The sequence below is a fragment of the Plectropomus leopardus genome, chromosome 1 (assembly GCF_008729295.1).
Source record: "Plectropomus leopardus isolate mb chromosome 1, YSFRI_Pleo_2.0, whole genome shotgun sequence".
Taxonomy (NCBI): Eukaryota; Metazoa; Chordata; class Actinopteri; order Perciformes; family Serranidae; genus Plectropomus; species Plectropomus leopardus.
The window spans coordinates 1,555,868-1,583,799 of NC_056463.1; the positions used below are offsets into that span (position 1 = coordinate 1,555,868).

The 27,932-nt window shown below is 38.5% G+C and overlaps 2 protein-coding genes across 3 annotated transcripts; one reads left to right on the forward strand and one right to left on the reverse strand.

The window, feature by feature from the left end:
• Positions 1–356: 356 nt before the first annotated feature.
• On the forward strand, positions 357–3,059 carry tssc4 (tumor suppressing subtransferable candidate 4). 2 transcript variants are annotated; one of them, XM_042486779.1, is made up of 2 exons: positions 357–597; positions 1,125–3,059. In XM_042486779.1, exons 1-2 carry the CDS (start codon positions 595–597, stop codon positions 2,079–2,081), a joined length of 960 nt encoding a protein of 319 aa, XP_042342713.1. In that variant the 5' UTR covers positions 357–594; the 3' UTR covers positions 2,082–3,059. The 2 variants fall into 2 exon arrangements, with proteins under 2 accessions (XP_042342713.1, XP_042342721.1); XM_042486787.1 differs by having other exon boundaries at positions 1,128–3,059.
• Positions 3,060–4,311: 1,252 nt separating this feature from the next.
• On the reverse strand, positions 4,312–27,851 carry ano9b (anoctamin 9b). The gene is made up of 24 exons (XM_042490244.1): positions 27,610–27,851; positions 23,349–23,414; positions 21,584–21,706; positions 21,317–21,456; positions 19,306–19,355; positions 19,053–19,111; positions 17,641–17,720; positions 17,402–17,536; positions 16,207–16,300; positions 15,175–15,235; positions 14,513–14,595; positions 11,136–11,240; positions 10,429–10,593; positions 8,865–8,901; positions 8,597–8,708; positions 8,018–8,072; positions 7,797–7,894; positions 7,491–7,687; positions 6,903–7,055; positions 6,283–6,427; positions 6,044–6,166; positions 5,828–5,921; positions 5,592–5,704; positions 4,312–4,983 (listed from the first exon to the last, which is right to left on the reverse strand). Exons 1-24 carry the CDS (start codon positions 27,628–27,630, stop codon positions 4,950–4,952), a joined length of 2,343 nt encoding a protein of 780 aa, XP_042346178.1. The 5' UTR covers positions 27,631–27,851; the 3' UTR covers positions 4,312–4,949.
• Between the last annotated feature and the right edge of the window lie 81 nt (positions 27,852–27,932).

A 27,932-nucleotide genomic window follows, 5' to 3' on the forward strand; every position in this document is an offset into this window, starting at 1 on the left:
TATTTCACCAGTTTTGTCTTTTGGATATTGATTGTATGTCTGTGTTATCACCCTTTTTTAAAATGACCTGTTCATTCATTGATATTATTCTGTACAGTCAATGTCAATAAAAGAAAAAAATGATCACAAAAAAATTCTATATATAATTAAGAATAATACAGTTTCCTGGTCCTTTTCTCTAGGTTTTGATCATATCTATCTTATAAACCCCCAAATAATTTTCACATCTTTTCCTTTTCCTTTTCTTTTTTTTTTGCAATTTGTGTGGACATTTCTTAATTTCTTTTTAAGTTTCTCAGGTGTTTACCATGTTTTTGAGAGAAATCAAATTGTCTCAGGTTTCACGGAGGCATAAAAACTTGAACAGAACTTCTCTACGTTCTCCACATTCATCATGTCTTACTAGTCTTTCACAACATGTCATCAGGTCTCCTCAGTTCCTGGTCTGTTGATTTTATTTCATGCCCTTGCCTTTAATCTCAGATCGATCAGCAGCAGAGTGGCAGTGTTTGGGGCATTTGCTCAGTTTCTTGAAGAGCCAGTGAGTCTGCAGACCAGCAGAGACAACATGAACGCTACAGCAGGAGCACAAACATGGTGAGCGCACATCCACAGTTTACCTGGCCTGAGCGGTACCCATCTCTAAATAACCGAATTTCTAACTGGCTGAACGATGGCCAAACAGGAATGATTCCAGTCATTTAAAAATGTCTGATGTTTCCTCTAACCCTTTAAAACCTGGGGCAACATCACTTCTGTTTTGCTGCATTCAGATGCCTTTCACAAAAATTTAAACCTCTGAAGCAAACTGGTGCAGTTTCTTTCAAAAACTGATGAAATAAGGCAATAATCAACTTAGTAACAAATTTCACAAATTGCATGGAATTAGGAACATTATTTTTGAAAAAGCTAGAAAAAATGGTATTTAAAGCTAATTATCATGATTACATATCTGAATAAAGGCCAAAAGATTATCAGCCTGGCTGACGTATAAAACCTGTGTAAGCCTGGTTGTGTGTTACAGACTTTGAATGTGGGGAAAAAAAAGAAACAAATGTCTGTTTTCGGGGGTTCGTACTCACACTGCAGCTGTTGCTGGAGTTGTTACCGTCTTCGTCTCTCAGCAGGTCATCGATTTAGAGCTGCTGCAACCCGTTAAGATGAGCGATCAGAAAAATGACCACGACGAGGCGTTAAACAGCGACGACGTGGACGAGCTGTCAGCCAGTGATGACTCGGAGCCTGAAGGAGGACTCAGCAGCGCCCCCTTTGACCCGGAGCTGGACTGTGACGACGACGAAGACGGCAGGGAGGTCGCTGCTCCGGCCGCAGGACGCGGAGCTCAGAGTCCGTTCAGCCTGAGAGGAGGGAGCTCAGCTTTCTCAAACCGCAGCCACAGCATCTTTGACAGCCTGGACAGTGTCCCCCGGCTGTCCCCGTCCTCCTCTCTGAACCAGGAGAGTGACATGGATGGAGTGTTTGCTCGTCCTCTGCCTCCACGTCCCAGCAGGAAGACGAGCCAGCCTCCGTCCGACGGCCCATCACCAGCGAAGAAGAGAGGCGTCCCGGACTACCTGGTGCACCCAGAACGCTGGACGCACTACAGTCTGGAGGACGTGGCAGAGACCAGCGATCAGGGCAACAGCAGGGCGGCTCTCAACTTCCTGTCCGGTCTGCAGCAGAGGAAGGAGACGCAGCAGGAGAGCCGGAGCGAGTCCTCCTGTGACGTCCTGCAGAAGATGATCTTCTCCAGACCGAGCGGGCTGCAGAAGGAGCAACCTGCTGATCATCTGACGGCGGTCAGAGGCAAAGAGAAGGAGACGCGCCTCAGTCACCTGGACGAGGAGGACGAGCAGGAGGAGGGCAGGGAGGGAGGAAGGAGTAGAGAGCAGAGTGTAGAAAAGGACAGAAAGAGAGATGAGGACAAAGACGTGAGGGGAGCTGTGGGTCAACCAGAGGAGAAGACAGAGGTGAAGGAGGACAAAGGTGAGAGGATGGAGGACACAAACACCTCCTTCACCTCCTTCAGGAAGACCAAACGGAAGAACTACAGGAGGAGCTCAGAGCAAGACGACAACTGACCGCGACGCAGCTCTCTGACACCTTTTCGTTTCCTCTGAATAACACGAACAGCAGCAGAGTTCTTCTTCTGTCAAATAACATCAAAATAAAAGAACGCCGCTGCTGTCCAAACGTGTGGACTTCACTGTGAAAAAGACTGAAGCTCAAAGTTAAAGGGTTCCTACACATTTTTACCAATACATTTCCATGAGTTTGAGGCAAATTTTAAAAAATCAAACTCCAAAATATATCATTAAATATACTATAAAAAATAAAAAACACAAGTAAATCCATGGCTTCCAAACACAGGTGATTTTTGGCGATTTTTTTCTCTTTTCCCTTTAATGTTTTTTGATGATTTTCAAAGGAAAAATTTGACTCTACTTTCATAAATTTTTTCCTTTAAAAACAAAATTGGTGATTTTTAAAGGAAGAACTTGGATATTTTTTTAAACGTGTATTTTTGGGCCTACAGGTTAGGAAGGCATGCTTTCTTTAACAAAATATTTGTCTTTTTTTCCTTTCAGAAATCACCAGAATAACACCACTGATCTCAGCCACAAACTGTAAAAACGGAAATGATCGTTGTATTTTCAAATTTCACACCTCGTGTTATTATACAGGTTTGTGAAACAAAATTCCACGACTTCTCTGAAGCTTTCAGGGTATACTGCGTTCTCTAAAACTTTTCCAGGCCTGGAAATTACTATTTTTAAATATAGTAGCTTTTCCAGGTTTTCGTGACAGCACAAACCCTGACGGTAAATCTGCTGTCGTCATTGTAAACTGTAAATCCTCCGTTTTGTTTTTGTTTGAATCTCGCGGGTGATATTTTTGTGCAAAATGGAAAATATATTCACTTTCATCTTAAAGGTGTCCTGTGGGTTTGAAGTCTTTTTTATTCAGTGTTACTCAGCAGATTAATGTGTGTGTATCATTGAGGTCTTACAAGTTTGCTGAATTTCTTTCCTTCCTCATAAAGTTCTCATAAAAACACACTTCTTCTCTGTCTTCGTTGATGCATTTCTGTGCTTCTTTTACTGCCGCCTGCTGCTTTTTTCAGGGTTTTTCCTTGTTTGAATCACCTGATCTGTTTGTTTGGAGAGATGTTTCAGCTGGTTGCAATCGGCGATCCTCTCTGCCAGACGCCACCAAATCCCCCTAAATCTGATAAAGTTTCTTTATGTTCACCCTTGCAGTCAAAAGCTGTCGAATATTAACTTACAAAACGTAGCAAACATTTATTTGAATAGAAACAGTGGTGTGTTCAAACACCCCTGTGTCACACAGGCGCACTGCCTTTTATTTTAATTCAAAGGGTTTTTATTGTCCTCAGAAAAATGACGTCTACATCGTGGGAAATAAAAAAACAAAAATTGTATGTACAATAAGTTAAGATCTTACAGAATTTGGTTTATCTTCACGTCACTGCTGATCGGCTAACAGCTCTGACATGCTTATCAAACGGGAGAAAACGTACCTCAAAGCCTAATGCTCACCATTTCACAACATCTCAGTGAAACATGTCGTTCAGTCTGGAAACTGAAGCAAACAGTGAACAGTTTTCAGTTTGAACTTGCCTCAGGCTTCTTTAACCCACTCATTACCAACATCGACAAAACAAACTAACAGACATGGCCCAAAAATTAGCAAGAAATTAGTTTTTAAAAAGTTACAAGAAAATTACCAGGAAAAAGTAAAAAACAAAAGCAAAAACAATTGCCTGAAAAAGTACTGAAAAAATAGGTATTTATATAATATATTGTGTTATATTTTTTTCTGTGCAAAATTTTAAATATAGAATGATTATAATTATTAATACAGTTGTCTGGACATTTTGCCCTTTTTTGGACAATTTCTAAATAAACTAATTTTAGGTAATTTTTGCAATTAGTGGGACATTTAAAATTATGTTAAAGATTTGATCTAAATAAAATTCTAAGAACATATTTAAAGTCTTGTTTTCCTTGTCTTCTTTTTTGTTTTGCTTAATTTTAAGGAAATTTTCTTGAACTTCTCACTTATTTCTTGCTCATTTTTGGGTCATTTCTTGTTTTTGTTGCTCATTGTCCTCCACGTTTATGAAGGAAATCAAACTTTTCTCAGGCTTTAAAGGGTTTAAAAACAAAACATTTTAACTGGTGACTTGGTTGTGGAACAAATAACATCTAAAATCTACTTTACAATAGTGCTCTTACAATCAGATGACAGTGAAAAGAAATGCATGTGGAGGAGCTGAGAGGAGAAATACCATTAAAACATTTAATTATCTAGAAGCACACGAGCCCACAGGAAGAGATGCAACTGGTATTATTTTAATGGTGTGAATGTTTTGGATGGTTTGACTTTTTCCTCTTAACTGCTGATGAAGGACGTAATTTTTTTGAAGTGGGGTTTTTTGAGGTATATTACATACAGTACATGTCAGTCGGCACAGTTAGGCTAGACAAAGACGAGCTCTTATTTTGAATTTTTCTGTCTTCTCGTGTACTTCCTGACTGTGCACGAACACACAGTTAAGTGCTCAAGAGTGTAAGTGTGTGTTGACTATTTGAACAAATTTAAAGTTTACTGACGTCATGTAAACTGTGCAGAAACTGTTGAACTGCTCCTTTAGTTGACTCAGTGACTCTCTGAAACAGCAACAAACTTAACAAAATAAAAGACATTCTTACTCACAGTCTACAAATTATTAATTACATATTAATAAAAAAAACACGTAGTGTGGCGGTTGTTGTCAGCAGGGGGTAATAAAGTCCAATAACACCCCGACACACAAACCTCACAAAACGTTACCGTCACAGTCCAGTCTCGTGAATATTCATTTTTTTAAAAAAGAAGACAGCATCTTTCCTGTGACGCGGGAGGCAGATCTGCTGCTGGAGACGTCACACGTCTGTCGATTTGCTGCGTTTCATATCACTGAAAGAAGAACAAAAACACACATTGTAGAAAAAAGCAGAGATGGTAGAGCAGGGATGCTTAATTTTCTTTCCTTCGGGGCACTTTTGCAAAATAACAGTTCCTAGAATTTTAGGACATTTTTGAGGATTTTAGGATGTTTCAAGAATTTTAGGACATTTATAGGATTTTAAGACATTTTGAAGATTTTAGCATGTTACTAGGTTTACAGGCAGTGCTTGGGTTATAAGACTTTTCTAGGATTTGAGGATGTTTTTAGTATTTCAAGACATTTTTAGGATATAAGGACATTTCAAGGATTTTGGGACATTAGGGTCTGAGCTAGGACCTCTGTCAGGGGGTGAGGGGAATCCTCCACTGGCACTTTTTTAGCTTTATTTTGATGCTGTTTTATTCACTCTGGCACCTAATGTGTACTAAAAGTACAAAAACAACTCACATTGTGAATCACCTTATTTTTATCGTGAATTAGAAAATAGTTTTGGAGCCACCGTGCACCCTATTGAGGTTGAGTACGTTGAGTATCATTGTGTCAGTGTCTCAGAGCAAAATTATCTGTTGTCAGAGTTTCACCTTTGACCCTTTGCTCTCTGCTGCTGCTGACTTACCGCAGCTCCTCCTTCAGCCGCTCCAGTTTGTCGTGCAGCCGATCGTTCTTCACCCGAATGGGATTGTTGGGGACAAACCAGGCCGCTATAAACTTACACACCACCACAACATGCTGCAGAAACACACACACACGCACACGCACACGCACACACACACACACACACACAGAAATTACTGAACCTCTGTCTGCAGGTCAAATCGAAAACACTGTCGAACCCAAATCTGGAGCACAAACCTCAAACAAGATGACGAAGGCAAAGCGTACGGCCAAGACGCACCAGAACTGAGAGGTCAGACTGTAGTCCTCATTGCTCCTGTAGTCTCTGTAGCTGTAAACACACACACATACACACACACACACACGCACACACGCACACACACACACACAGTTTGTCCCTGTGTATCAGATCTGTGACTTTATCTTCTGTCATGTTTGGACCGAGCTGCTCACCTGCACTGCGTGACATTGAGGCCTCTCTCTGTGATCATCTGTTCTTTGAGAAAGTCATTTACAACTGCCGGGTGCGTCATAAACGCCGTGGACAGAGTGTCATTGATGTAGCCCTGCATGCAGCTGCAACGACAGCAACATAAAACATGATGATGATGATGATGATGATGATGATGATGAGACAGGATGCATCTGATGACATATTATCAGGTGTTTCTGTAGGCTGAAACAGTACTGACTGTGAGTTTGTGGTTCCGTTAGCACACGGGCCGTAACGGTAACGGTAGACGAGGCGTGGAATAAAGTCTGATGAGACCCCGATGACCAGACCGTTAGCGATTACTGCCAACACACCGATGGCCTCCAACACCTTCGTCCATATACCTGCAGACACAAAAAAACGTGGGAAAAAACATTAAGAGCAGATTGGCAAGAAAAAGAAAAAAAGTAAAGGGTGACAATAAAATGATCACAGAAAACTATTTTTAAAATAGATTTAATTTTTTAGCACTTTTTTGAGGTCATTTTCTCATTTGTTTTTCCTTTTTTTATATATAATTACTCTGTGACAAGGAAATAATCTGAAAATTAGATGGATGGGATTGTTGATCGCACGGGAAAATCTCCATTTTTGGTTAAAAAAACAATAAAATAATATATTTTAAAATTTAAAAAAATTGTTTTATTGTTTTTTTGTTTTCAATTTACTTTGGCTTATTTTTGAGTAATTTTCTTGTAATTTTTTGTAACAAATTTTGGGCCATTCTTGTTACCTTGCACCTTACCCTCCTCCCATGTTTTTGAAAGAAATCAAGCCAATTTGCTTTGGTTTTAAAGGGTTAACAGACACGCTGCTCACCAATGTCGTTGGTCTTCCGGGGAACCAGCCGCCGCTCCAGGCGGACCATCTTGATGGCGTCCAGGCGGATCTCAAAGACGTTGTTGATGAGAGCCAGCAGCGGGGCGAGAGGGAACGCTGCCACAAATATGGTGGTGAAACTGAACTGGACCACTGGAGGGGACGGACAGGAAGTTAGAGACATGGAAATTTGATTATTTTATGCATTTTCAGGTGGGGTAGGGTAAGTTAGGGTACTCTTAAAAAATGGGAAAAATGTGTGAAAAAAAGAAAAAAGCCAGGGAAAAACTATATTTATTATTATCCTAATTTAAAATGATGTTACAAAATAATCATGATTTATAAGCACTTTTCCAGGTCTTTTGTTTTTTCCCTTTTTTTCTTTATTTTTAAAATTATTTTCAGGTACTATTTTTTTAATAACTTTTAAGTCATTTCTTCTTTTGCTGCTTATTGCATTTGTTACATTTTTCAAAGAAATCTGATTTGCTGAGGTTCAAAGGGTTCATCTTGGCAGAGGCCCATTCTTCCTTTTCACAATAAAAGTCCTACAAATCATGTGAGGGTCAGGTCAGACTGTGGACGTACCCATCTCCAGGAACTCATTGAACAGACTGAAGGCGTCCGTGTTGGCCAGGTGATAATTATTCAGCCAGTCCCGAAGTTTGCAGATGTCACACGGTTCGACCTGTCCGTCTTCGTTACGGCAGGTCTTCCTGTAACAGTGACCGCACTTCCTCTGTAGCCTCTTCGCGGTGCTTTTACTCAAGCAGCTCTTCAGCCAGCTGGAAGACACAACATTTTGGTTTGTGAAGAGGTCTGGGAGCTCAGTCGGACAGGGACACGTATTCGTCACCAGGCGACGTTGAATGAAAACACAGCGAACACACTCACGGCACAGTGAACTCGAAGATGTTGTTGAGGGTCTGTTTGAGAAGCATGATGACGGCCATCTGGATGAAGAGGTCTGTCAAACAGCCGCTGGGATGGCACTACAGCACACAATACACACAACACACAACACACAATACACAACACACAACACACAACACATGTAAGGGTTAGTACCGTGGAGGAGACGTGCTGTGTGAACGACAGAAAGTGTATCTGCTCACCTCCTCCAGTCTCCATCCAGCGATGCGCACATAGTTTCCTGGATGGCCGTTTATCCTGCAACAAGAAAACATCAACAATCAGCATTTTAACGCTCGGACCTGAACTGAAGGCTAATACACATCATACAAATGTTCATAGTCAGACAGCTCCTCCAGTTTATACCAGTACAAACACACACATACACACACAATACACACACACACACACACAGACACACAGACACACACACACAAGCAAACACACAGACAGACACACACACACACACAGACACACACACACAAGCAAACACACAGACAAGACACACACACACACACACACACACACACACACAGACAGACATATAGACAGACACACAGACAGACAGACAGACAGACACAGACAGACAGACAGACAGACACACAGACAGACAGACAGACAGACACACAGCACACACACACACACACGCACACACACACAGACACACACACACACACACGCACACACACACAGACACACACACAAGCAGACAGACTGACATATAGACAGACACACAGACAGACAGAGAGACACAGACAGACAGACAGACAGTTAGAGGGTACCTGCCCAGGAAGAAGGCCACATAGAAGAGTGAGGAGAAGAGAGTGAAGAACTGGAAGGTGAACATCTTCACTGTGAAGTTTCTCTCTCTGGCAGCGAATGAGTTTGTCTTCTCTGAAGCACACACACACACACACACACACACACACACACACAGAAAGGATATGGAATCGCATACATGTAATGTGAGATACTTGACAAAATGTCTTTGAATATTGGTGCATTTCTACATTTCTGCTCGCTACACGCTGAGTAAAGGTATGTCCTCACCGAGGTCACACAGCTTGAGCGACACCCATCTGTTCACCTGCAGGTGACAGACACACACAGGAGAGATTTGATCGTTATGTTATTGTTGGCAGGTTCAGCTTTGTAAGAGCAGTAAGCCATCTGCTGACAGATCTGTTTGTTCTCATATCAGCTGCTTTTCAAAAGCTTCCAGTGGAAACTTCTTCCTGATTCCTCAGCGGTCTGACTGTCAGTTTGAAGAAAGTCTAGAGAGCTGCAGAGTCGCTCATTTTTAAAACGCTGTCTTGGATATGTCAAAGATTAGTAACAACATTGTATTTTATTCTGCATTGTGCAGCAATATGACACATTTGTTTAAATGTGAGCGCTGTTAATTGATGAGAATGACACACTTTCCGAAACTCTGAAACAGCGGCGGAGGGCGCGCATGCTCCGAAATTCCAACACCGCGGCGGAGAGCGCGCATTCTCGCAGCCGCTCACTCAGTTTTACAAACTGTCTCGCGCGCGTGCTCGATGGTCGCGTGCAATGACAGGCTATTAATAGCACCCATACCACTAATTCAGCACATGTACCTTTAAACAATCTTCAAGGTGAGATTCAGGATAAAATAGAAAGATCATGACAAAAAATTGGCCAGAGACCAAACTTACTTGCCCACTCCTGCTTTAACGGTCCTAAATTATAAATCTGACTCTGTGCAAAAACTATAAATGCATCAAAATCAATGTTATTGCTAATCTAAGGATAATTTATTATATTGAAAATTATTCATTTTTTTTATTTTTTATTATCAAAAACAACATTGACATCGCGTATTTAAACTAGCATTCAAAGGGTTAACAATGTTTAATCATTTGATAGTTTTGATTCGGACTGAAGTTGATTAAAAGATTTAGGCCAAAACGTTTGTGAAAAACATATTTATATATAGCATTTTTATGAAAGGTTTTGGAAGTGGACATTTTTGTCCTTGTTGTAAATGAAAGTGATACCAGAGGGTTAAATCATGCAGAGCATTTTTTGTCATGCAGTCGTTGCCTATGGTTTCACTTGAAGTGGGCTGTACATCAGGGTTTCTGCCAAATATTGTAAAAATGACGTCATCAGGTGGGAAAAAACTCCAAGTAAAAATTCCAAGTCAAAAGCCCAGAATGACACCCGGAAATAACACAAGTCCTGTTTTTCTGCTCTGATGGCTGTGGGATCAAAAATGTCAGTTTGAATGGGTTTCAATGGAGCATTTTTGACCTTAACAGTCTGAATGTAACTATTTAGTTTCCACAGTGTATTTTAGACTTATTGTAGGAGCTGAGCTGCAAATTCCCAGATTAAACAAAAATACACAATCTTGCCAAAATTTATGCCACATGCATGAACACAGCCAAAATGATCAAAGAAATGAAGAATGAAAAGCGCGTAGAATGCGTCAAACAGTCGCTAAGGGTTAATAACAAACTGCTACAAATACAAAAGCACAAACAGCAAAGCACCTTAAAAGAGCTCAGAATGAGTGATTCTTTTCTTTTTTATTCCTCTAACATTTTGTGGAGGTTCGTGAGGATCGGGATGCAGGTGTACGTACCCGCGTCATGATCTGAATGGTGACGTAGTGCAGCACGGCTCCCAGCATCACCGCCACCGTGTTGGCGTGATCTCTGATAAACTCCCAGCTGCCCTCAGACATCAGGGGAGCGGCCACCACCCGAAACACCACCAGGGCGTGAGCCAGACCGATGATAAGCATCAGCTGGAACACAAACACACCAACACGTTACTGCATCCAACCTCTGCTGCAGTGAGCGCAAACTTTTATCTGATCCTCTGCTGCTCTCATCTGACATCTTTCTCCGTTCTGTAAAGCTACAATCTGATGTGGTTTTTATTGTTTATTTTAATTCTCTGATAAAGTGCCCCCATGTTCCCAAATCAGCAGGCGATAGTTAAGATTGTTTGACTAACAGTAATATAATGTTACAGAGAGCTTTTGGAGCAGTTAGTGATCAGTGCAAACCTCTTTTCAGGAAGAAACACACAATTTTCCCAAAATAAAGGGATGACAATCCCAAGGTGTTCACAGGGATTACCGTTTTTTTTTATTTGGTTACTTAGTATCTATTTTTTCCAAGTTTATCTCCTCTTTTTTTCTGTATATAATAATGTAAAATTGTAGAAATTAGATTTTTTGTATGTGGCTGTTTGCATGTATATGTTTAATTAATTAGAGCATAGGTTTAAATTATTAAGGAAGCAGTTATTGTGTGTGTGTGTGTGTGTGTGAGAGTGTCTTACCATGAGCGTTACCAGAATGAGGACCAGAGTGCTGCGTAGGTACGAGTGTCTGAACTGTTTGGGTTTACAGTTTGGATCATTCACTATCTCCATAATCAGTTCCTCCTGTAACACACACACACACACACACACACACACACACACACACACACACACACACACACACACAGGTTGAGACTGAACTCACACATTAAAGGTATATTACAAAGTCTTTTGTGTGCTGGAATCCAGCGGCTACTTTGGTGTTTTTGCTTATTGCTTATTATAATGACATTTCCTGGAGTATCTTCAATTGCTTCATATCCCTAAAATCAATACAGCCCTAGGCTAAAAGGTCATGTTAGTCATAAAACATAATAATTGATGCAAGAATTGAAATTGCATCATTAAAACATTGGGTTTGGTTTTAGTCAGATTTTACAACAAAGATAAAAAATAACTTTGATCCAAAAAATGTTTAAATGTAGAAACATAAACTAAACATTTCTTAACACTCCAAAAACTTATTTGAACTATGTACACTCTTTAGTTTTTGAATTATGCTTATTTTTATGAGCAGAGTGTAAAAGTGTTGTGATGGATTCATTATTTATTATTCCGGTGTTATGGAGCGTTTTTTTTTGCGCAGTTTTGCACAACAAGCACCTCAGCACAATAACGTTGTTACGAGCGTACAACATGATGACGGATGAGAAAGAAGCCTTAGCTCTCTGCTATTATTGTTTTTTCTTTTAGATCGATATATACACAACGTCCATCCACAGGGTGTCCGTTTTGAAAGGGTTAACAACAGCTGTAACCCACAGACAGGACTCTCTTCAAAAAAGTGATTTGTTTTCATTTGGTATGATCGTAAACAAAACTTGAATTGAACTTCTTTGAAGCAGTCAGTTAACATAATCTGACATCAGCTGTTTCCATACGTCTGACACATCCAGCACGGGCTGATATTAAAGTCAGAAACACTGTACTACTTTAAAGACATCTTTTGATGCAGAAAAGACACACACTGGTGCATAAAAATCACCAGAATGCAGGAAGTTAAATGACAAATAAACCAAAGCCACTCCCCTGAACCCAGATCAGCCAACATTACGGATGTTTCAGGAAGTGACGACACAGCAGAGCTTCAGGGGATGCATTCATGTGGCTGTGTCATTAGAGATACACAAGTTTTCAACAAGTTCTGACATGTGAAGACAACTGAGCCATAACTGCAAGAACTCAGCAAACTCCAAAATGGAGACTATGAGATGCAGGTAAAAGCTGCAGAAGAAAAGTCACTGTATGCAGAGTCAACTGAGTTTGTGTTTTTTTTTTTTTCAAGGTAAGAATAATTCCCTCAATCTGACCTAAATGGAGTGTAAAAAACACAAATCACAAATAAATAAAAACAGTCTAAATTATTAACCCTTTGAAACCTGGGCCAATTAGGTTTACTTAAAAAAAATTAAAATGGGTGGAAAGCAAAAAGCAACTTAAGAAATGACTAAAACATTAGCACGAAATTAATAAAAAATACAAGAAAATGACCTGAAAATGTAAACAAATGTAGAAACACGTAAAAAAAAGTAAAAAAAAAAACAAAAAAAAGGAAAAGGACCTGAAAACACTTGGTTAAAAATTTAAATAATTCTGTAAAATCATTTCAAATATGTAAGTATGATAATTTTAGATATAGTACTGTAGACATTTTCCCCTAGCTTTTAAAAAAACAATTTTCCATAACCACTAATTTCTCACTAATTAGAAACTAACTAATCTCATTAATCAAATTAATTTGCAAAGGTTCAGAGTTTTAAATACTTGTAAAGGCATTTGAGAGCAGGTTTCAAAGGCTTAATGCAGAAAGAGCTATACTGAATTTAAACACACAAAACCTAAAATATGCAACCAAAGCTGCAGATATGTTGTGGTAATTTATCGCTTATCGACCTAAAACACTAAATCCATTAAACATGAATTGATTTAATTTTTTCTAGTATTGTCCAGCTCAGATGACTGATAATTTATTGGAGATGTAGTGAAACATGCACGCTGCACTTTGTCTTTACACTGCGATCACCAACATAAAGACTCCCATACAGCTTGTAATAACATGTTCGTCTTCTGCGGGCTCTAATGTCACTGTAAACACGCCTTTGTTTACAGAAGAGCAAAGAGAAGCTTGAACCCAAAAAAACTAGAATTACTGCCTCACGGTTGTACGCCTCCGCGAATTAGTCAAGTTGCGCTTCAGTTTACATCCATGTCTGTAAAAACACTTTCACACTTCACGCTCTGAAGATCTGTACAGTCAGCACAGTTTACAGATTAGTGTCACCAATTCAGTATCTGACCAAATGTCCTCTTCTGTTCCGAAGATATGACGCTGAGTAATGGACAGAAAAGTGCTTTTTATGATGTCACAGTTGACCTTTGACCTGTTAGAAATCCAATGTCCGAACTTGTTGTGAGAAACTTGTAAAAATTCATAGCTAGTGTATGAATTCTTGCATTATCCTTAAGACCAAGTGGATGTTTGTGCCAAATTAGAGGAAACTCCCTCACAGCCTTCTTGAGACATTTCGTTCACAAAAATGAGATGGGCACAAGACCGCAGCGTCTTTAACCTTTGACCAGGACAATCTAATCAGTTCATCATTAAGTGTCAGTGGACGTTAGTGCCAAATTTTAAAAAAACGAGACTCAAAATGTTCTTGAGATATCCCTTTCAAGAGAATGACACGGAAGAGGTCACGGTGACCTTGACCCTTGGCCACCAAAATCTAATCAGTTCATTGCTGAGTCTGAGAAGACGTTTGTGCCAAATCCCGTTCACGAGAATGAGACTGATGCGAGGTCACAGTGACCTGTTCTGAGGCTCTGCAAACATCTTCACAGAGACATGGTTAACCCCTTACATCCTGGATCAACCTGTTGCACTGGATGGGCAGACCTCGCTCAGAGCCGAAAGGACACAAGACTGAGACAAATTTTAGAACTGCACAGCAGTAATTGTATGATGCCATCAGCAGCAACATGCCCGAGCAACCGGATAGAATTGCCATAGTTGCTGGTGATTTTAATCAACTTATCCTTCTTAACTTAACTTCAACAAGGATGAAGCAGGATCAAAGACAAATGTTATTTCTAATAAATCTACCTTCAGTTCATTGATAAGTCCAAGTGGACGTTTGTGTCAAATTTGAGGAAACTCCCTCATAGCCTTCATGAGACATTGTGTTCACGAGACGTAGGTGTAACTTGAACACATAATACGTCCAGCCTCGGCGTGGAAGAATAAAACTATCTGTGTACATGTAGACAGCGCCAAAATTGTAGGGACGCCATTAGGGACAACAAACAGGACACAGACTCAGATTTGTCCTCAGTACCTCCTCCTCACACCAGTCGTAGACCTTCCACTGACTGACGTGTCGGGCTCTGTGTCTCTTCCACAGCTCCAGGAACAGAGTGGCTGAAAACATACAGAGACAACAGTTAACCCTTTGAAAACTGAGCAAATTGGTTTTAATTTCCATCAAAAATGTGGGAAGATGGCAACTTATCAAGACATGGCCCAAAAATAAGCAAAAGATTAGTTGATATATTATTTTTTTATGTTAAAAAAATAAGCAAAAAACAAAGTCAGACACAAATTTGCAGAAAATATAGATTTTATTTTTTTCTGACACATACATTTAAATATAAAAATATCATATCTATAAATATAGTCTTCTGGTCGTTTTTCCCTATTTTGTTTTTTTTTTGATAATTTTCTATTATTCCTTCCCCACTTTTTTAAAACTAACTTTTTGCTAATCTTCTTGTTACCTTTTACTAATGTTTTGCAATCTCTGGTCATTGCTTTTTCCCCACGATGTTTTACTGTTTGCTCAGGTTAGAACTATTCAAATAGCTTGTGAAAGGCGTCTGAACGCAAAACAAGAAAACTGATGTCGGACCAGGTTTCAAAGGGTTAAAGAGAGGCTCCACATCGCTACACATGAGATTTAGGCACTTGAATAAATAAAATTAGATGAAGTCAGTCACTCACCCCAGATGGCCATGAACATAGCAAACGCCACCGTGCCCTCGTTGTCAAACAGGTGGCTGACCTGCGCAGATAAAAACACGTTAAGACGGACGATCATCGATGTTTCCACATACAGATAAACATCAGAACCAGCTTTTCATAAAACTTTTAATGTATTTGTGTCTACTTGTTATTCGGTTGGTGAGAAATATTTACAGCATTCCTCTTCTGTCAGCTCTTTTGTGATAAATCCAGTTCCAACATTCAGTGTTTTAGCAGCTGTTTGCACTGCAGGCCTTTTCTCAGCGACCTCGGCCAAACTAATAACTTGACACAGAGCTACTTTGAGCAAGCTCATTGGTTATTGGTTAGTTTTTATCATCAAAAGGTGGGCCTCATTTACCAATATCATCCTAAGTAATTTCTTAAATTCCTTCTTAAACTGTTCTTAAGTAAGTTCTTAAGTTCTTAAGTAAATAAATTCTTAAGAAAACTGTGCGACAGATTCATGAACGTGTTTTCTTAACCGTCAGAATTATTCGCACCTGTGTTCTCAGATTGATGCCAGTCTCCTCATAAATTGAAAGCGCGTGCCAGTTGATGCCAATAAGCATAAGTAAACACCTGCCGGCATGAGACTGAAAGGCAGTGTGCAGACAGAAGTCACAAAGGATATCTTAAAGAGGAAAGTTGAGAAAATGCCAATAATATATGTATATATATATATATATATATATATATATATATATATATATATATATATATATATATATATATATATATATATATATATAAAGACAGAGCGCCATAATCAAAACACAAAAAGAACTTGAGTAGTTCTGAAGTGGAGGAATGTGCAATCGAGCGGTGGTATTTAGTTGCATGAATTCAGGATATAAAATCACACACAAAAAAGATGCAATCACACACTGTGAGCGCTGTGTCTGGAGAAGGGCGCAGTATGGATGGGGTTAAGAAGAAGTGGTTTGATTTGAAATCTGGCTTTTAACTGGTCACCAAATGAACACAGTGACAGACTCGAGCTGAGCTCACCTTGGCGTAGGTGCAGGTGTCTGACAGCTGCCACACTGTACACCTCTTATCACAGCGAGGACACATGATGATGTCCGACTGACACACTTCCTTACTGAGGACACACAGAGACAAAGGTTAAAGGGTTAATGGAAATATAAAGTCAGTCATGTCTGTGTGTCAGCTGCTGCACAAAGTAAACAGAAGAGCCGGCTCCTCGTGGTTCTTCTGAATCCCCCACTGATCACTTCTGTGTGTGGGAGGATTTGTTTCTGTGACCTGTAATGTGAGAGTCAGTAAACGGATGTTTTGCTGTTGTGAAATTCCTCGTTTACTTTAATTCATCAAGAATGTTCATTTTTTTGGATTCTCTGTTCACTGTGGAGGCATGTGAGAAAAAAAGAGTTTCTTTCATGAATTTAAGGTTTCATTGTTTGAGCTACAACTAACCGAACATTAATCATGATTACAACTCTTGTCATCAATCATTTAAATGAAAATCAAAGGCTGTGAAATTGACATTTAAATGCTCTGTGCATAAAAGAAAAACAAACTCCACTGTCTATCAACTACCAGCAGCCTCCACTTTTAATGAGCTGTTATGCCACGATGCATGCAGCCAGCAGCAGCAACCTGTGAAAAACGTTTCCTGAATGTTGCCACCGCAGACACACCAAACCATCTGCTTTGGGACCAATGTTAGTCAAGAAATAAACTCAATGAAAGTAGAAAATCGTATTAATGTATAATATTTACATAGCCTGATTTTGAAAAGCGTCATTTTGTGTGCAGAGCGATACGAGTGTGAGTATTTGACACTGCATAGATAATAATAATGTATAAAAATTAATGTTGCTGCTTATCATTGATATATCCCAGACTTTGATAATAAAATGAGAAATCTACTTGGCATGTAGTCTACTGAAAATAGTTCAATTTTTTCAAGTTTTTTAACCTAAAAACAAGGTGGCAACATGACAAAAACCTGCTATTTAAAAGGATAAAAATTCCGAAAATCAATGAATAGTTTATATTTATGGTTGCGACTGATGTTGGTTAAAAAAATACTCAATGAAAGATGAAAATAATATTAATGTATATTTTTTTTTAAATCTTGATTTTGAAAAGCATCGTTTTGTGAGTGTGTGTAATATTAAAGCGGGCCCTCAGGGTTAATATCCAAACATATTAATATAAGTTCCACAGTGAGACTCACATGAGAGGGTTTGTGTTGAAGAAGGCGAGTCCGTACAGGAACACCACGACTCCCAGAGCTGCGGCGGGGACCAGCAGCTTGGTGTACCAGCCGAGCCACAGGTAATACAGAGCCACCTTCTCTCCAAAGTAACACCTGCGGACACGAGGTCGCACACACGTACATCAACACACCAGGGACTACTTTTAGTCACAGCGGCTTTTCAGAAAAATGGATGAATGAGCTTTTTAGAGACTGACTTGACGTCGTTGACTGGTTGTCCCGTAAACAGACCCGACCATCGAGCCCACTTCCTCTTCAGCTGCTTTTGCTTCCTTCTCTGAAAAAAATCATGAGAAAATAAAATATACAGACATCAGCTGTTTATGCGTCATACATAATAACATGTAGGTAAAAATGTATTTCAGGCTCCACCTACATGAATACTGATATTATTAGTAGTTAATCAGACCCATAACCGAAATTTGGAACCGATATGCATTTACAATAACAATGCAAATCTTTTGTCAATATTTAGATATTTTGGAATATAACAAACTCCAACGTAAAATCTTTTTTAAATACAACTTTTTAAAATTTTTTATAAGATCAAGTGAATTTTTTAAAAAAAAAATTCTTTTTACATCTGATCAAATCTTTTATATACGGAGCGCACACATTTATTTCAGGATGAATTCATCCTTTATTCAATCTTATGGTCATGGTGTTGTTGAGTGTGCAGTTTTGTCATTTAAGTGATCAGAAAACTTGATCTCATCACCAGGAGGATGAGTTTTCAGCTCAGACATCAAAGCACAAAGGAACCTTTCGAGAGAGTCGAGAGTCTGATACGCCGCCAGAAGGCGTCAGGTGAAAATGCTGTTTGTTTCCTAAACGTAACCGCGTGCTTTTGTTACACAAAGGAAACAAACATAAACGGCATCAGAACTGTAGTGTGTTTTTAAGAGATACCAGAGTTAACAGAAAGATTTTAAGCTTTTCAAATGATGATCAGTGAGTGCTGCGTGTAAATCCTCCTTTATTTAACTGACAATTTTAAATATGTCACCTTCATTATCATTTTTGGGGTTTAAATAGAAAAAAAAAAAAAACTTGACTAAAAGTAATGACTAAAAATGGATGAAAATGTCATGAATTTTCCTCGACTAACGTGAATTTTTCTTAACTAAAACTATGAAGATTAAAAATTACTAAAATGTGACTAAAAGCTCATAAACATTTTTGTCTCAAGACTAAATCTAAACTAAGCTGCCGAAATTAATACTGAGTAGCCCCTGTGTAAGATCCCTGTAGTCTAAATATATTTTAAGATGTGTGTGTCTGTGCATCTGTGGTTGTAGTCTTTTCCTTTAGGTGTTTAATAGTCCGACCCAAAACCCTTTTTTCTCATTATTTCTGCATATTTTTATTTTTAGGCACCACCTTTACCAATGTTCTGATTATTATATTTTATGATGGTTTATTTTCTTGTTTTCTTTAACTGACCACCTGCTCTCTATGAAAGGTTTATGGTTAGGGGTAAGTTTGGGTAACTCTGTTAAAAAATAAAAATTAAATAAAAAGGTCTGTTTTCTTTTTGCTCTCTGTACCACCCGCTTGTTTAAATTAAAAAAAAATTAAATATATTGAGATCAGCCAGAGGTCGACTCACCTCATGGAGGCAGAACATGGTCTCAAACACATCCTTCATCAGCAGCTCCTTCAGGTTCTCTGATAAAATAAGAACAAAATAAAAATCAGAACTTCATGTGAGGCTGCTGTTCGTCCCATATCACAACACGATCGATGCAGTGAAAACTCTGGATGGATGATACGTCGTTGTTGTCGTTGTTGTCGTTGTCGTCGTTGTGTGTTTGCTAAAGGTCTGCAAAGTTACATATATTAAATGCTATAAAAACACTGACCTCCTGTGCCGATGAAGGTCTGGTGGAGGATGAAATTGACGATTCGGATCCTGGAGAAACAATAAAAAAAGTTTGGGTAAAGTGAAGAAACTCACACACACACACACACACACACACACACACACACACACACACAAATACACACACATTACATTATGTATATTACTGTTAGAATCTGGCCGTATTTTCACAGAAATTTGTTTCAGTGTAGATATCTGCTGAATTACATGTAGTTACCAGCATCCTGCCGTTATTTTCTAGTGTCAATACCATGAAATACTTCAACAGTATATTACTGTTAAATTCATCACAGGTTTACAGTGTAATGTTAGCTCCAAAAAGCATCAAGATTTACAGTAAAACACTGTAAATTGAAAAAAAAAAACCCTGTAGATTATTATTAGAACTTGGTTATATTTTTACAGCAATTTGCACAATTTGCGCATTAGCACACATTTAAACTGATATTGAGGGTTTTTTTTTTTTAAAGGCCCATCTAGGGACAGGCACTGCATTAGCTATAAATGTTGTGATATACGGCATCAGTTTTATGCTATATACTTGTACCTATACACATAAATGTGAATAAATATGTGGCAAAACACACTTTCCTGCTTAGCTCTTGTGTCAGACTACACTTTCTGCTTCAGACTACAAATAAGCGCAAACCCCAAATCAAAAAATCACAGCCGTCTCTTTCGGGAAAAAAACACATTTTTATAAGGAAGCTTTTTAAATACAACATAAAGTTCTGCTGTTGTTCGATGATGCTGAAGATTTCCGTCTGGAAGAATAAAACGTCTGAGTCTGATGATCAGAGTCAGGCTGCTGTTGCATGACATGAAACACAATTGCATAACTGATGTCGTCTCCTTTAACACTACAAAACTGACACAGCAGTTCCCTGGAACTACCTGTACAGGTTCCACCATCCTCCGTCACTGTGGTATGTGAACGACAGTTTGTGTGTTTGTGTATCTTTATATTAAAAGCTGAACGTTTTATCACTTCGGCTGATTAATTGGCGTTTTCGTTTTCGGCTGGACCCTCCCACTTATTTTTTTTATGGTTAGTTTGAAGTTCAGTTCTGGACTTATTTATTTATTTTGGTATTCATGACTTTCGCTATTTACACCTGGTATTAACATGCGTTTCAGTTATCCCAAAACAAGTGGTAGGTCGAAACACATCCCTGTCCACAACTAAATAAACTACATAATAAGTAGATTTTTTTTCTTTTTTTGATTATTACAGCCTGGGATATATTATTGATTAGCAGAAACTGATTTTTATTTTTTGTGTGGTGTCAAATACTCACACTCATACATCTCTGCACACAAAATGCGCTTTTCAAAATCATGCTATAAAAAATATTCTTTATTAGTATTTCATTGGTTTTTGTTTTTTAAACTAACATTAGTCCTAATCATAAATACTAAATATTCATTAATTTTCAGAATTTTAATCCTTTAAAATGCCAGTTTTTTTTTCATGATGCCACTTTGTTTTTTGTGATGGAAAAAATTTCCAATATACTAAATGCAAAAAAAAAATGCAATGTTTTTTGTTGTTGTTGTTGTTGTTGTTGTTGTTGTTGTTGTTGTTTTTTGGTTGGTGGGTGGGTGGGGTGGTGTTCAAGAGTTTGCATCTTCGGGCCCCAAAAACGCCATCGTCGTGCGAAAAAAGACCAAACTGCAGCAAAAGTTTAACTTTCAATGCAAAAACCGCTGGCGTGTAACTGCCTCTTAGTGTGCTTAGATGTCTAGTTCTGACTGTTATTTTAGTTAATTATCTCTTTTCATAATTATCATTATAATTATTTATTTTTTTCATTGTTGTTAATTTTATCGTTGTGTTCTCAGTCCATGACAAGTTCTCATTTCTCGGCTCAGTGCAGGCGAGCTGTAAGAATCCGATCATCTCTGTACATCTACACACTGGTTAGATGGAGGGAAGTTAACCACAGTTATGTATGTATGTCTGTGCGTGTGTGTGTGTGTGTGTGTGTTACCTGGTTGCCTGGGTGACAGAGCCCCTCACATCTCCACACCAGTTGCAGGAGTCGGACACTTTGAGCAGGTACTGGTAGTCTGTAAAAATCTCACTGGGAGCGCGGAGGCCGAAGAACACTTTGTCCTCATGGATGATTTTCTAACACACAGAAACAACACATTCAAGATAACTTGATTTTCTTTGATTCATTTTAATCGTCTCCTGACGTTGCATCACGTGTCGGCTGCTGTGAGGAAATGTGAGACGGTGAAGGAAGCAGACTCACGGTGATGGTGATATTTTTCTTTTCCAGTTCCTGGATAAACGCTCTCTGTCTCTGAGCCTTTAGATCCGATTCATCTTCCACCTTGTGGGCCACCAGAACGTAGTCATACGTCCTCGGGTTGGACTGTTCAAAAACAAAACACACCAGGAGACACATTAACCCTTTAATGCTTGGATCAGCTGTCTAATGCTGCATTAAGAAGCCTTTCCTAAGCATTTTAGCCTCTGAAACCGGAGAAAATAATTATACATTTAATATTATGTCATGGAAAACTTTTTAACCCCCTGCTGGACGTCATTTTCTTGTTTTTTTTTTACATGTCTTTTTTCTTTTTTGCTTATTTTCAGGTAATTTCTTGTAACTTTTGACTAATTTCTGGCTGTTTTTTGGGCCATTTCTTGCTCATCAACGTCTTTGTCAAGTTTTCTAAACAAGGTGTCAAAGGGTTAACATTGTAAAGTAGCTCAAAAGAAGTATTAGACTCAGTTTTGTTCACAACCAAAAAAAAACAAACAGTACAGACATAAATCAGGGTCGCGCTGCAGATGATGCTGCCTGGGCCTGTTGGAGTGCATTGTTTTGTTAAATTCAGTTTTCTGCTGTCGACCTGGAGCTCATTTACCAGAGATGAACTAACAAACAACTCCAGCAGATTTATTTTTTAATTTTCTCTCTTCACCTGTGGAATTATCTGATGTTTTATGCTTCACCGAGACGTGGATCTGTGGATAGACGCTGGACTCTGTGCCGCAGCAGGCCAGTTTCCAGCCTTCAGAACGGTTCCCGACACAACGATGACGTAATAATGATCCCACAGCACTGTTCTCAAGACAATCTGAGAGTACTCTTCAAGAGCTCCTAAAACTTTTAGCAAGGAGTCCTAGCTTAAGAATGATTTAGGAAAAGTCTCAGAGCAACTCTAAGCAAGGAAAAGACAGAAACCTTTATCTCAGTAAGGAAGTGTGGTTGGTTGCCCCTGTTGCTATGTGTGATGCATTTTTAAACAGATGTGATTGGTTGTCACAGACACATCCTTTTGTGAACCTGCAAGGTGTGGACACCAAGTGGAAATGAAATGATGCATCACAATATGAGACTGGTGTTTACATCATGGAAACACCAAATCCAGACTGTCAAAGTGCAGCAGTGTGATCACACAAAAACTGCTTTCACAGTCTCATATTGTGATGCAGTTCATTTGTCTGAGACGACATCCCATATAAACAGCTGACCCGAAATCTTCAATCAGATTGAATTCCATCACATGGAGAAAAAGTGTGCATATAAACACAACTAATATGTTTACTGTATGCACCAAACACCAAGACACGTTCCTTGCAAGTGAAAACCTATTTGGCAATAAACCTGATTCTGGTTCCACTCCATTACACTGAGCCACATCACGTTAGACTGTTTTGCATTTCAGTCCAGGTGCTGTTACGGTCGATGTAGCTCCTCGTTCCAGATCAGCATCAGCAAAGTAAAAACTCAGCTCATGTTACAGCAGCGAGAACACCTGACAGAAACATTCAAACAGACTCCAGGTGCAAATGAGAAGCTGAACACGTTCACAGTGACAGAAGGACCTTTAAGAAAAAACACTGTCTGCTCATGTCTGACGGCTCGCAGGTTTATCACAGAGTCAAAGCATCCTTTCATACAGAGCAGATAAATTCTGTTTGTTTGCATGTTCCTGGTGATGAGGTCAGTTATCTTGTTCATGTAGGAAAATTCAGATGAGCACAAAGGAAAAAAGAGTTCTCACCATAGGAGGAAGTAAAGGCTCAGTGCTGTAACCGTCCTTCTGTCTGTCCCACAGCTCAAAGCTTTCCTGCAACACACACACACACACACACACACACACACACACAGAAAGATAAGGTGTGTAACATACTGACCTGATAGTGTCAAATTACAGATAAATGCATTTACATCCAGACTCATTTTGCTCCTGACATGTTTTCAACATTAAACCGGTCAGGACGCTGCTTTAATATCACGCACACTTTCAAAATCAAGCTTAAAAAAATATTATACATTAATATTATTTTATACTTTTATTGAGTTAATTTTTAACCAGCATCAGTCCTAATCATAAATATCAAATATCTGTTTTCAGATGAAAAACACAAAAAAGAGAATTATTTTCAATATACTACATGCTAAGTAGTTTTTTTTTATTATCACAGCCTGGGAAATGTTTAGGATTTGCAGCAACATGGATTATTATACATCATTGTGCAGTGTCAAACACTCACACTCGTATCACTCTGCACACAAAAGCATAAAAAGTATTCTACATTAATGGGATTTTCTACTTTTATTGAATAAATTTTTCCAACCAAGATCAGTCCTAATCATAAATATCAAATATTCATTAATTTTCTGAATTTTAATCCTTTAAATGGCAGGTTTTTGCCATGATGCCACATTTTTAGATGGAACCCCCCATGGATGGATTATTTTCAATAAAGTACATGCTAAATAGATTTTGGTTGTTTGTTTTGATGATGACATTCTGGGATAAGTTAGTGATTAGCATTGACATTGGTTGTGACAGTGCACCTTGTGGAAATAAATATGGTTAAAAAAATGACGTCATCAGATGGAAAATAGTAAAAATGACAGATTCCAAGTCAAAAGCCCAGAATGACACCCAGGAATAATACAATGTGTCTTTTTCTGCTTTGATGGCTGTGGGATCAAAAATGTCAGTTTGAATGGGTTTCAATGGAGCATTTTTGGACCTTAACAGTCTGAATGTAACTATTTAGTTTCCACAGTGTATTTTAGACTTATTGTAGGAGCTGAGCTGCAAATTCACTGATTTAACAAAAATACACAATCTGGCCAAAGCGTATGCCATAAGCATGAACATAGCCAAAATTATATATATAAAAAAAAGAATGAAAAGCCCATTAAATGTGCCAAACAGACCCTAAAGGTTAATGATTGTAGGTGAAATAACAGAAGCACATATCAGTAAAACAATGCAGTTCAACAGCAGCACAAAGTACTTCCTCCAAAATAATCAGAAACAGACAGAGCTTTATAAACTTCAGCGTGGAGGATTTATGAGGACTGTTGTATTCTTAGTTTGAGGACCATATAAACTCTGGTGGTGGTGAGCTGCGTGTGATGAGCGGAGAAACATTTTGTTGTATAATATCAAATAACCTGCTGGTTGTGATTCGTAAATACATGTTCTCACAGCTCAGATTTAAGGATGAGCAGCTGCTGGAGCAGAATCTTTGTCTCTGTCTCTGCCAGACCAGCCTGCAGGTCCGGACCTGCCCGACACGCTCAGTGTCTCATGTCAGTCATCTTCGGTCGTTTTCCACGCTCATCGCTTTGCTCTGCTCCACGCCATTTACACCTGTTCACTGCCCTCACACCCTCTGCAGCGCAGACAAACTCAGCGATAAGATTTAGTTTCTGTTCCAGGAGAGCAGCCAGATACCGCGTCGATATATGAAACGGTGGTGAACTTCAGCATGGGCGTGACCCCGACTGCTGATAAACAGGTTTCACTTCTGACCCACTGAGCCCACACACACACACACACACACACACACACACACACACACACACACACACACACACACACACACACACACACACACACAACCTGATTTTCACCCTCAGTCGTCACACTTGGCATCTGCTTCAGAGCTAATAGTTGACTAATCAGTCAGGCAAAGGAAAATTACTACTGATTCATTGTTTAAATTATATTAAGAGACATTTTTTCTCGTTTTTGAAGTGTTAACTTTTCCCATGTTTTTAGTTGGGGTCATTGGTTTTTCAGAGCCGATAGCGATACCGATAATTAGTAGTTGATGGGATCGATAACTGATATTTGGAACCCATATGCATTTGCAAGATTTTTTTTTCTGTCAATATTTAGAATTTGGAATATAACAAACTCCAACACAAAACTTTGTTTAAATGCCTTTAGCAAATGTTCAATTACAACCGAAAAATTCAACATCATATGCAGCAAGTTCCCAGCAAATTGCTTTTAATAAAGGCAAGTAAAATTTTAAATATGTTTTTTTTAGAAATTAAAAGTTCCTCCCTTGCGAACACTGTCTTTGCACTTTTTAACTTATTAATTTTCTCAGCAATCATTAAAAATAAAACATAGATACAGATAATTGGCACAGTGCCAATTATCAACCCCAATAACTGGCCCGGCTGATAATCTGTCATTTTTAATCTTCGATAAACTGAATCATTTTGGACAAAACGAGACTGAAATTCTCACCTCGGGTCTTGAGAGGTTGTGTTTTTTACTTTTCACAATTTTATGACATTTTATCAATGAAATTAATCAGCAGATCAAGTGATTATGACAGTAACTGTTTGGATTGTAACTGCTTTATCTACTCTGTAGCATGTTTAATATCATTTTCTGTAACTTTTAGCTGTTAAGGTATTACTGTCTGTTGTTTTGTATGATTTATTTCTATTTTAACTGATTTGCACTGTTTATTTAACCCTTTGAAACCTGGAGTGACGTCACTTTTCATGTGCTGCGTTCAGACGCTTCTCACAAGTATTCAGCCTTTGAACCCAAAGGAATTTCGTTTGATTTATTTTGGAAAAAAAAGGGGAAAAGGCAATGAGTAACTTGTTAAGAAATTAGTAGATTAAAAATGTTTTTTTTTTAAAGCTAGGGGAAAAAGTAAAAAATCATTATTTACAAATATCATAATTACGTTTATAAAATTATTTTTACACTTTTTTTTTTTTTTTACTAATTTCTTGCTAATTCTTGGCTAATTTCTAATTCCATTGCTCATAGCTGCCTTCCCATGTTTTTAAAGAAATCAAGCCAATTTTCTCAGTCTTCAAAAGGTTAATTTACTTATTTTAAGTTTGCCCATTGATCTCTCAGTTGATTTTTTCAAGTTTTAAATTAAGATTTGCACAATGTCCTACAAATTGCAAGAAATTAGTCAAATTTGAAAATTACCTAAAATTTTGCTTTCACAAAAGGGAAAAGTGCTGAGAAAATATATTCCTATTTTTTTTATATTTAAATGTAATATCTTATAGGGAAAAAAGTATACCTTACACTTAGATTTCATTTTTAGCATAATTTTTCAGGTCATAGACTTGTTTGTTTTTTCCCCATTTTTCTTTTTCTTTTTTTTTTTTTTGCTTGCTTTTAGGTAATTTTTATTTTTAAACTTTTTACAAATATCTTTCTAACTTAAGTTGTAAATTGCATTCAGACACCTTTCACGTGCATTTAAACCTTAAGCAACTTAAGCAAGTTGGGTTGATTTTGGGAGAAATGCAATGAGCAACTTGTCATGAATGTCCTATTGAGAAAATTACCTGAGAAATTGCTATTAGAAAAAGGAAAAGTGTTGAGAAAACTATATTCATAATTTTAAATTAAAATTTATTTACATTAAATTGAATTATCTAAATTCAATTTGTTACTGAAAATATGTTATAATTTGATTTAAGTTTTAGCATATTTTCAGGTCATTTTCTTACTTGTTTTTGTTTTTGTTTGTTTTCAGGTATTTAAAAAAAAAATCTAATATCGCTCTAATTTTGTGCTGTTCTCTTGGGTTGCTTATTGCCTGCCTCCATGTTTTTTTGGGGTTTTTTTTAAGAAATCAAGCAAATTTGTTTGAAAGGATTAAGTTCGTGTTTCTGTCTTCACTTACACACTTTCACCTCAGTAATATTCTTTATGCGGGACTTCTACTTGTAACCGAGTCTTTCTACAGTGTCGTTTTTATTGATTTTACTTCAACAAATAATCTGAATACTTGTTCCACTCTGCTGTAGGTTCAGTAACAGTATTGTAGTATTGCAGTATTGTTTTGTTGAGTCTGTAAAACACAGAAACGCGTGACTGTACCTGCTGCGGAGTATAAAGCACACCTGTAAAGTGTTTATGAGCTGCTGTTCGCCCTGCTGCCAGTGAAAGCTCCTCATCTCCTGCCTGTCGGCGTGAAAACAGCAGCAGATATCGATCATTGATCAGAGAGCTCAGTGTTTACCTCGGGCTTCTTGAAGAACATGTTGGAGTCGGTCCGGTGTTGCAGTTCGGTCACAGAGAAGTCCTCCCGACAGGTACACACCGGTACATGTTCCCTCGTGCCTCATTAACATTCCTCCATCATTAAAGTCCACCAATCACCGACAAACATTTCCACACTGATCTCATCAATAACTTCACTTCCGCATATCGACAGGTCACAGCTGCCCTGTGCGTGCGCGCGTGTCTCTGTGTACAGGTGAAGGTGTGCCTTCTCACCTGGCGCCGCTGACGTCAGACGCCAGGAGGAGACGGGACCGTGTTACGTGTTAGTGTGAACGATGG

What these genes read in the sequence shown, in the direction of transcription:
- ano9b (XM_042490244.1), bottom strand. Translation starts at nt 27,630, where the DNA reads ATGTTCTTCAAGAAGCCCGAG. An exon ending in CAATGAGTTCCTGGAGATGG is followed by an intron (nt 7,056 to 7,490) that starts GTACGTCCACAG and finishes CGTCCCCTCCAG; the next exon opens with TGGTCCAGTTCAGTTTCACC. An exon ending in CGGCTGAAGGAGGAGCTGCG is followed by an intron (nt 4,984 to 5,591) that starts GTAAGTCAGCAG and finishes TTCTTCTTTCAG; the next exon opens with TGATATGAAACGCAGCAAAT.